Source organism: Falco naumanni, chromosome Z, assembly GCF_017639655.2.
Source record: "Falco naumanni isolate bFalNau1 chromosome Z, bFalNau1.pat, whole genome shotgun sequence".
Taxonomy (NCBI): domain Eukaryota; kingdom Metazoa; phylum Chordata; class Aves; order Falconiformes; family Falconidae; genus Falco; species Falco naumanni.
In genome coordinates this window covers 73,214,209-73,228,145 of record NC_054080.1, presented here as the reverse complement: position 1 = coordinate 73,228,145, position 13,937 = coordinate 73,214,209, and the positions used below count along the sequence as shown (strand labels likewise).

General features: G+C 43.7%; 1 protein-coding gene across 7 annotated transcripts in view; it reads right to left on the bottom strand.

Annotated features, from left to right (window-relative positions):
* PRLR (prolactin receptor) overlaps nucleotides 1-13,937 on the bottom strand; it is a 123,146-nt gene that overhangs the window by 21,301 nt on the left and 87,908 nt on the right. For 4 of the 7 annotated variants that reach the window (XM_040579212.1, XM_040579209.1, XM_040579210.1 and 1 more), the window contains 3 exons: nucleotides 7,008-7,074; nucleotides 1,419-1,532; nucleotides 254-386 (listed from right to left, as the gene is read on the bottom strand). In XM_040579212.1, coding sequence (XP_040435146.1) covers nucleotides 254-386; nucleotides 1,419-1,488 — 203 coding nt within the window. In that variant the 5' untranslated portion in view covers nucleotides 1,489-1,532; nucleotides 7,008-7,074. Of the gene's footprint in view, nucleotides 1-228; nucleotides 387-1,418; nucleotides 1,533-2,364; nucleotides 2,452-3,627; nucleotides 3,851-7,007; nucleotides 7,075-13,937 lie in introns of those variants that run through there. The other 3 variants (XM_040579215.1, XM_040579214.1, XM_040579213.1) reach the window with 3 other exon arrangements.

The following is a 13,937-nucleotide window of genomic DNA, read 5'->3' as shown; positions in this document are numbered from 1 at the left end:
TCCCAGCACATCTTTAGACCAGTGGGTTTTAGGTCAGATGAGTTTCAGTAGGGACAGGCTGAAGGTTTGGGACTGAGAGCGGTCATCCTTTCTTCCAGCAAGGGAAAGCCATTCATCTCATGTAGCCTTTGCTGGCTATCTGAGGTTTAGCGTGGATTCATAAAATTACCTTTATAAATTAATGTTCTCATTTCCTCATTCTGTCATAATCACCACTTAATCACTTACAGAATATGCTTGCACCAGTTGTTACCTGTCCTTGCTGTAGAACAGGGTGTAACTGGTAGGAAGTCCTCCATCTGAGCCAGGCTTCCACCAACAAGAAAAGGTTTCCTTTTCTAGAGAACGACACCTTATTATCTTAGGTTTTCCAGGGTGTGATTGACCTAGGGAAGTGCAGAAATCCAGCTAGTTATATTAGAGTTGGACAATATTTTTGGTTGTTACTGTTGAATGATAGATTCAGCAAGGAATGCATTTTTGAGGACAATAAAGTTACCTGAAACTACGGACTGAATTCGGCAAATAAATCTGCCTGGAAAAAAGATCAAAATTTTCAGAAAAGTAAATATATTTTACCTCAATTTACTTCTAAAATAGCTACTAAAATTATTTTATTTCTCTTTTTCAAATAAAAATTTCATTTTTACCTAGACTTAAAAAGTGTACATTTACCTCCAAATTAAATTAAGAAGCCTGGAAGTAAATGTATAACCTTTTGTTTGTTTCCTAAAATGTCCAAAACGTTTATCTTCAGGTCATCTTAAAATTAAATTTCAACTTTGCAACAGAACAAAAATTCCACTATTTGCACATATTTGGGGTAAATTATAGGTAAGAAAAGTAATGAAAAGAAGGAATCAATGGGCTGGATGGATGATTTTGTGTATTAGCAACCTGAATGTATTCATTAATTATTTTAATATTCCCTAATAATCCAAATACATTTAAGACTATTTCCTCTTAAGACTACTTGTCATTAGCTTCTATCAAGAACATAGACTATAAATTTGCATACATTTTAACCTGAGAAGCTTACCTTTATTTCATTACAGTTCCATACCATTATCTCTAATAGTGTTACTATTCATATGATCCTAATTCCCAAGAAAGTGACAAGCAGGGAGTAAGTGCAGGGATGGAGTGAGTGCAGGGATGGAGAGAGTGCAGGGATGGAGAGAGTGCAGGGATGGAGAGAGTGCCTTTCATCATCACCACCATATAATTGTTAAATCAATAATATAAAAAGAAAAAAGGATTCAAGCCATTTTCAAAATCTCCATACAAAACTTTAGAAGAAATGAATTTAAATATGTACAGGCTCCAGTGGTGATCAGGATAGATCAGGTAAAGCCTCAGACTTTTCTAAAGAAAGTGTTTTAAGGAAAAACAAGTGTTTCAGGAAGTGGTATACTTACCAGTCAGACCCACTGCAGCCACAGCAAGCAGCAAAGTAATTTGAACTGATGATGTCAATTTCTGCTTCATGATGTCTGCTTCTCCTCAGGAGGAAATACCAGATCAAGGGGTCACTGAAAAATATGCCATCATGCAAAGTCAGTAACAATGCTTAACATATAATAAGCATAACTTTGCTTGATCAAAATCTTCTTTGAATTGCAGCTGATTCTTGTTCTCTCTCAAAAAGGTGCAGAAACACGTACAGTTCCACTTCACAAGCAGAAAACTTGAATCACAGAGTAGTTGGTAGGTCTTCCTGAAGGTCTTTGAATGGTTAGCAGTGCTAAGATTAACATTAAAAAATCCTGCGTATTTATTTGGCATCTTGGGATATTGGGTGCTTTTCTTAAAGCTCTAACTTTTAGACTCATTAATCTACCTGAGATATCAGGTTTTTAGTAACAGAAAATACATCTTCGCTGATACAAAGAGCTCAACATACTTGAATTCTGGAACTCCTGAAAAGAGACGGCAAGCAGAAAATACCAAAAATTTCATTAGAAGTTTAAGATTTTTGAGCCAATGTCATGACCTCTAAATATTTGGGACTGGCAATATTGAATTCAGGATCACCTGAGCTGAAGAATGCTACTCTTTCTGCGCATTCAACTCGCTGTTTTTACTGCATTTGATTTTGCAATTAATTTATCAGGTGAAAATGTAAGATGGGATGCAATTATCCCTTTTTCTTCAACCTGTGAAGGCGAGAGGCAGTGTTGCAGAACTCAGCTGAAATACAAAGGTGCAAGCTGGAAGCCAGCCACCAGATGCGGACTCAGTCCCTGCAGTGGTCTTACACCACCAGATGTCCTCAGAATTCAGGTGTAGCTCAGGGTGATCGGGAGTCCCCGTTGCTGCTAAACCTGTTCGCTCAGTCTAAACACAGAATGATTTAAAGCAAACCTTTAAATTGCGAGCGGTGCAAGAGGACAGGGAAAGGGGCAGCGGGGTCGGTCCATCGCAGCTGTCCCCGCCGCTGCTGCCCCTCAGGGCCGGGGCTCCTCGCCCCCTGCCCGGCCCGGCCCGGCCCCCCGCGGGCGCAGCCCCTCGGGCCCAGCCCGGCCCGGCCCGGCCCCCCGCGGGGGCACCGGCCCTGCCCCAGCCCGGCCCGGCCCGGGCTCCTCTCCCCGCGGGGCCGCGGGCCCTGCCCGGAGCTGCTCCAGCGCCGCCGCCCGCGGGTCACGGCCCCCTGCGGGCACCCCCTGCCCCGGGGGGGGCCCTGCCCGGGCTGCGGGGGGGGAGCTGCTCCCCCGGGGGCTCCGCGGGCTGGGGGCACGGCCCGCCCCGCCGGGGGCCGCCCCGCGGGCTGGGGGAGCCGCTGCTGCGGCGCCTGGAGCCCCCCCGGCCTCCCCCTGCCCCGGCCCGGGGGCCGCGGGGCTGCTGGGCTCGGTCGCACTTAAATACACGGTCTGAAATACACGATCCCTGCGGCTGCCACCGGCACCGACGGGCTCGGCCTTGCCCAGCACCGGGCCCGGCTCGGAGCCGCTGGCACGGGCTGCGCCGGGCACGGGGGCAGCTTCTGGAAGCTTCTCACAGAGGCCGCCCCTGTGGCCCCCACATCCACCCACCACCAAAACCTTGCCCTGCAAACCCACTACATGGTTGGATTTCTCCCTTTTAACACAGCTCTTACAAAGTATTCAATAGCGGCACACTGCACCCCAGAAAACAGCGTGCCTTGATGGAAACTGAAATGATTACTGGCCTTTTCGAATGCATAGAAGTGCTAGATACTCCTGCAAAATAACCCTACTCTGCAATTAATAACTTTATGAAATTGTAGGTTTGAAAACTGTGTTTACAGCAGGGGCCCTCAAACTACGGCCCACGGGCCAGATAAGGCCCCCCAGGGTCCTCAATCCTGCCCTCGGTATTTACAGAACCCCCCTGCCCTCCCCCCGCCCCCCCACTTCATCCGTGCACCGGCCCCCTGGTTAAACAGTTTGAGCACCCCTGGTTTGCAGTGCTACTGGGTCAAGATGAAAGTTAAATACCAATATTGAAATCAGTTGCAGTGGAGCAGGGCTGAGATAAAAATGTCCTAACAGAGTTCTAGTTCGTAGATTATTTTCTCTCACTTTTTTGGCGCTATGCTGATGGATAAATTTCTTGAGATTGACAGTGAAGGCTACTCGGTTCTGCACAGATGGAAAAATTTCCTACCTGTAATGTTTTCAGGCTTGCAGGAATGGCAACAGCTGTATAGCACCCACTGGCAACGACGTTATGTCCATCACAAGCTTTCCTTATGCTAGAGAAATTTACCAGTCTGTACTGAACAAGATCCACGTTCCCACTAGTTATGACGATAAACAGTGTTTATCTCTCAGGCCTGGGGGAAGGCAGTTTAAGGAGTCTCAAAACACCACAGTTCATTAACATCTGAAAGGCTGAACTACAGCTGTATGAAACCACTACAAATAAAGAACTTGAGGCCGTCTCCTCTTGCCCTGTCACTTGTCACCTGGGAGAAGAGACCGACCCCCCTGCCTACACCCTCCTGTCAGGCAGCTGCAGGGAGCCACAAGGTGCCCCCGAGCCTCCTCCTCTCCAGGCTGACCCCCCCAGTTCCCCCAGCCGCTCCCCACCAGCCTTGTGCCCCAGCCCCGGCACCAGCCCCCTGCCCGTCTCTGGACACGCTGCAGCCCCTCTGCGTCCCCCTGGCAGTGAGGGGCCCAACCTGAACACAGGAGTCGAGGGGCGGCCTCGCCAGTGCCCAGGGCAGGGGGACAGCACTGCCCTGGCCCTGCTGGCCACGCTGTTCCCGGCACCAGCCAGGATGCTGCTGGCCTCCTTGGCCACCTGGGCACACGGGGGGCTCATGCCCAGCCGGCTGCCGACCAGCCCCCCCAGGCCCTTTCCCCCCAGGCAGTTCCCAGCCCCCTGCCCCCAGCCCGCAGCGCTGCGGGGGCTGGTGTGACCCATGGGCAGGACCCGGCACTGAGCCTGGTTGAACCTCACACAACTGGCCTGGGCCCATCGCTCCAGCCTGCCCAGACCCCCCTGCAGAGCCTCCTGCCCTCCCGCAGATCAGCGCTCCCCCCAGCTGGGGGTCACCTGCGAACGTACTGAGGGGGAATTGGTCCCCTCACCCAGATCGTTGGTAAAGATATGAAACAGGACTGGCCCCAACACTGAGCCCTGGCCACCAGCTGGATGTAGCTCCATTCCCCACCACGCTCTGGACTCAGCCGGCTCTTAACCCAGCACAGAGCACACCCACCCAAGCCACGAGCAGCCGGTGTCTCCAGGAGAATGCTGTGGGAGGTGGTGTCAAGGGCTTTACTAACATCCAGGTAGACAACATCCACAGCCTTTCCCTCATCCACTTGGTGGGTCATCATCTTGTAGAAGGAGATCAGGTCCATCTGCCTTTCCTAACCCCACGCTGGCTGGGCCTGATCCCCTGGCTGTCCTGCACGTGCCACGGGATGGCACCCAGGATGATCTGCTCCATAACTGTGTCCCTGGCACCGAGGTCAGGCTGGCAGGCCTGTAGCTGCCTGGATCCTCCTTCCTGCCCTTCTTGTACCTACAAGACTGGTGTCATGTTGGCTGACCTCCAGTCTTCTGAGACCTCCTCACTTAGCCAGGACTGTTGATGTATGATGGAGAGTGGCTTGGCCCCACCAGCTCCCTCCGTGCCCTCGGGTGGATCCCGTCCAGCCCCACAGACTGTGCGTGTCTCAGTGGAGCAGCAGGTCACTGACCGTTTCCCCCTGGACTGTGGGGACTTCATTCTGCTCCTCCTCACCCTGTCTTCCAGCTCAGGGGGCTCAGTACCCCGAGGGAAGCTGGGCTTGCTGTTAAAGACTGAGGCAAGAAAGCATTAAGCACCTCAGCCTTCTCCTCATCCTGTGTGGCAGTGCTCCCCCCCGCACCCAACGAAGGATGCAGATTATCCTTGGCCCTCCTTCTGTTTCTACTATAATCATAAAAACTCTTCTTTGTCATCTTTTACAGCAGTGGCCAGCCTGAGTTCTAGCTGGGCTTTCTCCTCTCCACCTTCCCCCTGCATAACCTCACGACACCGCTATAGCCCTCCAGGGTTGCCTGCCCCTTCTTCCAAAGGTGGAAAACTCTGCTTTCCCCCTGAGTTCCAGCCAGAGCTCTGCTCAGCCAGGCTGGTCTTTCCCCTGGTTTATCTTTCGGCACATGGGGACAGGCTGCTCCTGAGCCTTTAGGAGTTCCTTCTGGAAGACTGCCCAGCCCTCCTGGACCCCTTGGCCCTTCAGAACTCTCTCCCAAGGGGCTCTGTCAACCAGCCTCCTAACCAGGCCAAAGTCGGCCCTCCAGAAGTCCAAGGTAGGGGTTTTGCTACCCCATTCTCCTTGCTTCTCTGAGAATTAAAAACTCAGTCATCTCATGATCGCTATGCCCAAGATGTCCTCCAGCCACCACTTCACCCACCAGTCCTTCCCTGTTTGTAACCAGCAGACCCAGCAGGACATCTCCCCTGGCTGGCTCACTGACCAGCTGTGTCAGGAAGCTAGGGAGTTCAGACATGTCCTGATCTGAATTTCTTGTGACTGATTCCAGGTGGCTGCTTTTAGCATGTAGGTTTTGTGGAGTGCTCTGTGAGGATGCTTAGTTACTGCTGTTGGCTGTGTAGGGGAAGCTAGACATCCAGTTAATTTCTTGGGACCAAGCACTTCACATTTCTGTGTTGCATAAATTGGAAGCACCTACAAGTTCTTTTAGATTTCATGAAAAGCCTGTATAAGCGTTTCTAATATATTTTCCCTAAATTTCTCTCTTAAACAAACCTCCAAATAACCCTTTGTAGTCCTTTGATTAGCAGTCAACACATGACAATGACAATGAATAGAACAACTTCTCTCACACATGGAGATGTGCTTCTCAGTCTGAAAGACTTCAGTCATTTTTGAAAACGAAAAATAATGAAACTCCAGATTCTTCAAAGTAGACACTTATTTTTCCATCCAAGTGTTTATGTACTCAACTCATATTGATTTTACAGAAATGGCCCTGCAACTTTTAAAACTCTCAACATCTAAACCGACAAGAAAAGCCAAGACAAGAAAGCATCATCATCCCTGCTTTACACATGGGGAACCAAGTCACAGAATGATCAAGTACTTTGCTCAGACTTACGCTAGAAATGTAACAAAAGCTAAAACCTGATCCTTTCATACTAGATTTTTTTCCTTTTTCTTTTCTGAATGCCATCTCTACTGTTTTCCCAATAAAATATATTCTAGCTAATGATAGCAATCTTCTTCTATCGGTCTCATGGATCCTGAATTTTCTTCCCTGGTGATCTGTATGTTTAGTCATAATTTCAGGATTATTATATTTATAGCAGTGTTTTACAGACAAGAAAAGCATAAGCTTTAAAGAGTAAAATTTTAGAGTTTGAAAGTTGGAATTCACATTAGAACTTGAAAATTGCTTTTGAAATATGATGGAAGTTAATTTCTACCAACTACCAAGCCCAACTCCACAATCCTTATCTTGCTATAATAATTTTAAGTAAGATTTATATATAGCATAGTCATGAAATATAAAGTCCAGTTTCCTACCGAAAGGATTCATGTGTGTGAGGAAGATTTTTGTTCCTCTTTCATGAATGTCAGATCACTTGATAATCTGCAAGAAAAAAATATTCCAGGGTTAGTATATCATTGCAAGTATCAGTAAATTATTCCTAAAAGGCAAAGAAAAAGAAATCACTCCTTATATTAACTGATTCAGATACTGACAGTCTAAGTCAGTTACATGTAAACACCGACAGCAATAATGACTATGGTAAAATAGTGTGTTACTGTACACTCTTTATCTATTTCAATAAAAGCATAACATTTTGTAGCAAGTTAGGATGCAGCTTAGACTTACCAGAAGACTGTGCTAGGCTATCTGATTAAAGGCTAATCACCATCTACAAAAAGGCCATGACAGGATCAGATAAAAACTGATGGCACTGGGGGAGGAACCTTAGCAGCATAACGGGGTGCAAGGAATCAGCCATGCCAGACTGCTAAAGCACAGTCAGACCACTGTCCCTTTGCCTCTTGTGTGAAACCTACCAGGAGGAGCCAACCTAACAAACCCCCTTCCCCATATGCCTCACGGAAAAAGCAGGTAGAGCAATCATTAAGGGAGGAGTGTGGGGAGGAAACGAAGGGATCAAAGTGGACTGGGGAGACACACGCATGGGAAAATAAGGTGAAAAGGAGAAGAAAAGGGTCAGTTAAGTGTAACTGGTGACTTGTCTGACTGAGGTATGTGCCTCATCACTGTAGCCTGCCCTATATTCTCATTAAGCCCTATTTCTAACTGCCTTCTGTCTGGGTGTGCTCCGTTCTGAGTGGGTGCATTTGAATGCTAATGAACTTTCAGCAGGATTAACCATTGAGGAGTGGGACTGCAGGACTGCAAACCTCCAGGCTCCTATGCAGCTATCCTACAACTGGGGAGACCCCAGAAGATCAGGGGCCAGCTACCGGGTTGTCTGAGCATCTAACACCAGCTACTAGAGTGATCCATTTTTTTTTTTTTTTTTTTTTGGTGTGCAAATACTCACATACGAATGTGTAAATGTCTACATTTTGTATTTGTTGTGTCTGACCTCTGTGTGTGTTTCTTGTGTCTGTGTGCCTATCGTCAGCTTCACTACTGGCAGAACCTGAGGATATGGACATAGAGCAGCCTCACACGTGTGGACTACCTGATTCAGCTCCCTCTAACAGACTGAAAGTAAATGTTTTACCAAAAAAAAGGCCACTACGTCTATGTCATAGTTAACCCCAGGCAGCAGCTAAGTACCATAGAGCCATCTGTTCACTCCTCCCCTCCGTGCCCACCCCCGACCCCTGCCCCTTCCTCCAGTGGGATGGGGAGGAGAATCAAAAAAAGTAAAACTTGTGGGTTAACAACTTAATAATTGAAACAAAGTAAAATATAAATACAACAACAACAACAAAACCAACAAGAATTGTAATGAAAAGGAGAGAGAAAGAGAGAAAGGAATAAAACCCAAGAAAAACCCAAGCAACGTGCGATGCAGTTGCTCACCACCCGCTGACTGATGCCCAGGCAGTCCCCGAGCAGCGATCGGCAGCTCCCAGCCAGCTCCCCCCCAGTTTATACACTGAGCATGACGTTCTGTGGTGTGGAATAGTTTGGGTCGGCTGTTCTGCTGTGCTCCCTCCCGGCTTCTTCCACACCTGCTCCCTGGCAGAGCATGGAAAACTGAAAAGTGCTTGATTTAGAGTAAGCGCTACTTAGCAACAACTGAAAACATCAGTGTGTGATCAATGTTATTCTCATACTAAACCCAAAGCACAGCACTGTACCAGCTACTAGGAAGAAAATTAACTCTATCCCAGCTGAAACCAGGACAGTTTAACTAGCTGTTCTTTATCATCCTATCTGAATACACTGCTGTGAAGAAATAATTTAGATGAGATTCAATGGGCAACTTACCTGCCACAGCAAGAAAAACTACACATTAAATTACTAACTTTGAAGTTACTAACTTCATTTTACTATTTCTTACAAAGTCTTCTCTCTTTAAACAATTTGAAACAAAGTAGAATATTTTTACAACTAACGTTAAGAATGGTCTGTATTGCCTGGAGACCAGGTGGGAAGCTGTATTACTCAGTTACCAGGGTATTCTTTTGTTTGGCTCCATTTCAGTAAAGCTACTGAGAACAATAAAAATACCATGAAATTATTTGGCAGCTAGACATTATGCTGTTACAGAGGATCAGATTTAACGGAGGGTGATAAATGGTTTCTTTTTTATGCGCATATATAAAATGTCATAGAGAACATACAACTGAACATGGCAGAAAATGTTTGCAGTGAAGTTACTCAACTGTGACATAAGGTGAAATGTATTTTAAACACGGAGCTCAATAAATGCTCCCTGTTTTAGAAAGGACAGAAATCTGGTTGTCAGTGTGCATGCTGGGAACAGTTTGTCTCAAGACTGGCTAAATGGAATTCTTCCAAAACACAAACTGCCTTGTAGATTTAGATCACTTCACAGAGACATTTTAAAATTATGCAATTGTTCCATGTTTAAAAGGAAGGGTAGTTCTAAAAAGAAAATGTATGGTTATGATCACTAGAGAAAAATAAACTTTCCCCTACTTCTGATTTCTATTACTTATTTCTACATCAAAACATACAGTTCTAGTCTACCAGCAAATTTTATTCTGCTTTCATGACTGCTTTCTTTGGGAAGTGACATCATGAACTAGTGACACATCTCTACATAATATGACTCACATAAATCGTGGTATTTACCAAAGCTGCAGCAGTGCCGTAAGCACTGGCTTGCTCCTATCGGTGATCAGAATGGATCATGGTAGAATTGACCTTACCTCCTGCATTAACCCAGGCAATCTCTCACCCAAGTATTTGAAATGAAATAATCACTATTCAAATCATATTTATTATGACAGTCCCGAGAACAAAGATAGAATACCACTGCCTTAGCTACTATCCAAAGAAGAGCTTCTGCTCTTAAGAACTGAAAAATGTAAACAACCAATTAATAACACAGAGTGGAAGAAAGGGATATAACAAGCAGGTCAGAACTTGAATAGTTTTTGATTGAAACTAAAGATTATGTTCATCACAAAAGATTTTCATAATATCACACAAACTGGAAGCTGACTATGAAGAATCAGTTTTAGAAAATTCACTTCATAATGAAACTTTACTGTCACAAATTCTTTTTCAACTGATGCCAATGCATGCAAATTTTCAAAATTCCAAAATGAAGAAATAACACCAAATATCAACATGAAGCATTTTGTTTTGAATTTTCCCAGTAGAAAATCCTCGGAAATTTAAGCCAATAATTGCAGTTTTATTATAAATTTTTTCCAATGAAAACATGTTGCAATGAAAAATTTCCCATAATCTTTAGCTATACACAGAATTTCAATGAGCAACACAATGGCACAAAACGTCTTGCTATTATGACATTTCTGGTGGAAGATGTTGGTGTAGAGGTGAGGAAGTTTATTGTGGAGAGATTAAAACAGACTTTGAAAGTAGTACAGGGAACACAGTAACAGAGAAGTGTGAAAGGCTTATGGAGTCAAACTGAGGAAAAACAATTAGGAAGGACACAAAAGGGAAAAAGAACAAATAATCTGTGGTACTGGGCAGTAAAGAGTCAGATAAAGTTGTGATTTTGAAGGTATTCCAGTACCCCTTTTGAATTTCAAAGCTCTATTCACTGGATACCATCCCCAAATAACCTTTTTTTGGTGAACACAGGGGATGAGGTTGGGTGGAGGGGAAGCATCTTCCGCATCCTAGTGCCTGCCAGCATCAATCGGGTAATGAAGAAAACTGTGACCTTAGCTTTAGCACAGTTTCCTTATTCCCTCCCACTGAGACAGTCGGTTTTGGCTAAGTCTGTGTCTGGAGGCTCTCTTCAAAGCTTTAGGACTGTGGTAAGACTGTAACAGAAAGAACCTGGCTGCAGTGGAATAAATGTTCTTGTTCAATCACAAATATGCTCAGCAATTAACAGTATCAGTGGGAGATGAGAAAATTATTGGACAAATAATTGTTTTCTGTCTCAGTGTTCCCTTTTTCAGGAGGTCCTCACTATGAGGTCATAGAAGTAGCTGTTTCTTTGTCTTTTTCCAAGTACATGTTGTACATTTAGACTTGAATTGCCTAAGTGACTGTAGAATTACTCCATAAAAGAACAATTACAAAAAATTACTTCTCCAATCAAGCTGATATAGACACTCAATTCCTATTATTTGTGAACATGAACATTTCTCAAACATAATCCTGAGCTTCAACCTTGTTGATCGAAGAACTTTGTGGTTGCAGGCTAAAGGCTACCACTAATGCCATACACAGGTCAAGCAGCACACTGGTTAGCTAAGGGAATGAAACAAAGTTATCCAGGTAATCCAAAACAGAGCAAAAAATCTTGTGTCACAATTACTTGAGAGAAATTGCTGACGATAATGGGAATAAAACAATATTTAACCTTCACACTTTCCTGAGCTTAAAATGATTGATCTTTTTGGCACTTCTAACCTAGGGCATGATCCTCCCTTTAATACAGAAATATGTGGATATGCAGAGAAGTATCTTTACCATGCCTAGCTCTAATCTTGGTGGCATTTTGCAGATCTCTTCTGGTACCTAATTCCTGAGTAGACTACTGCTGTAATAGATTTTATGAACAGATTATTTTCTGCAGGTTTTTACCTAGGTGGCATTAATGTCTAATGTCAGTAAAAACCCACACAGCTTCCTTATGAGGTGTGTCTCATTACAGAAAGTCAAATGTTCAAACTACTCTGAACTCTCTACATACCAAACCAGTAACATTACCAATACTGCTGTATCACAACCCTGGTAAGTTCCACACAGATGCTCATCTCCCAGAAAAAAAAAAATATCTTTATTTAATTACAGTTTTGCAGTGGAAGAATACTGAAGCCCCCAAGAGCTGCAACATGCATTCTGAAGGAACTGAATTCACCCTTTGATCAGGAGTACGACTTTCCCTTCTAATTTCTTCACAATGAATATATAAATTGAATGAAGTGTAGCACTGATCTGATCTACCCCCCATCTTCATCCCAGGCTGCTGGTCCTTGGACATTCTCAGTCATGGTGAACTGTGCTTTAGATTTTTTGTGTTTTGCAGTATAAGGAAATGACCCTGAGGTTGCAGACCATGAGTCTGTTACGTACTTGTTTACAGAATAAGGACTTACACTGTGATCTCTGGAGGTTAAAGGTAAATTTATTAATGTATTCATTCATTAACCCACTCATTCATTAACTCACTCACTCTGTTCCTTAGAAACTTCAAGGACAGTATTGTGTCTCCTACTGATGAATCCATTTCTAACAGGTAATATCTGCATCTCTGACAGAATAAATAAAATGTGTCAAGAAACAACTTGAAGAAATTAATTTTGCAGAGAGAAATCTTCATTGTGCAGCAAAGGCAAACACATGGCTTAACGAATAAAGATTAACTTAATATGGGATATTAGGTTTCAGGCTATGGATGTTGTTCCATTTTAACAAACTAAGGACATAAGGATGCCTCTCCCTTACCTCTGCTGTAACACCAAACATGTCCAATCAGTTTTAACATGAATATTTCAGTTCACCCTACTCCTCTGTGGAGTTTGCATACTTCTTGGTTAAATAATGAAGAAATAGGTACTCAACAGAATTTGGAGAAGAAAAGATTTCAAGGAATAAAAAAATATATTCTGTACTAGGGCAAGATCTATTTTAACACTGTTCTTCAATATGTTCCTGGTATTTCGTGGAAAGACTCAGAATGAAAGGAAGAACTTTGGTTATAACATGTAGCAGTGCATCTGACTACATCTGTTTTTTCAGTAAATGTTCTTGGTTCACTTTTTATTATACAGCCTCGGTGGCTTTGAAATTTTTCTTTCTTTGCACTGAGTCTCAGATTGGATCTACGATGCTTAGTAGCCTTAATATACTGTGTAATGACATCACCTTGGAACACCGGAGTCAACACTAGAGTCCTCTGCCTTTGAAATGGCATACTTCTTCCAGACTGTAAAACCACTATCCAATTAAGGGCCAAAGGGGAAGGTATGAAGATGGGGTGTTGGAGTGGTCAATTCAGAACTGCTTGCAATCAAAATCATCTGATTTTCACCTTAAAGAAAACTCTGACCAAAATTCAAAAGTTTCAATAACTGCAGGTAGATAAAGATGGCTTTTTATGACCAAGTACCTGAAATGTCAGGTCTGCACATATTTTAATCAGACAAAGGCTATCTAACAAAAATGTCAAAAAAAGAAAATGTGAAGGTAGTAAATCTGAAACGTCAATGGGATTTATTTTAGAAGTATTTGATATTTACAAGGAATCAAAGAAAAGGCCTAAGTGTCAGGAACCTTCATGCTTGCCCTCTGTGTGGTGGACTTCAGGGTAAATTGCAGCAAACTAGCAGATCTTACTAACAGTTGAAAGAATTTTAAGCATGGTAATTTAAATAATTAGAAAACAATGATCGGCCTCTATAATTAACATCAACCAATTTGATTCTATATCCCATTACAACCTACCTTACTTAGTAATATTTTGTAGGCAACCAGTTACACAATCATAACTCATATAGTAAAACCATGGATTTTCTGTCTAATCCACAATATTTCTTCCACAATCCCTGAAATAAAAACCTTATGCTGACATTTATTAAATGGCAGGAGGAAAAAATGCCATCACTGTAGGAATTACTTTAGGTAATAGCAGCACAAGCTTTTAAATCCTTACTTACATAAAGCCTGACCTTTTCACTTGATATAAAAGTCATTTTTATTGAAACTTGGATCCACACTTCAGTTATTAATGTTACCTGTATCTTTTCAAGTTGCCTTTTCAGTGATGCCTTTCACAGTCATATGCCTACACCTTCTTGGCTGTATGCCCTAGGTAGCAGGATATTTTATATAATTTA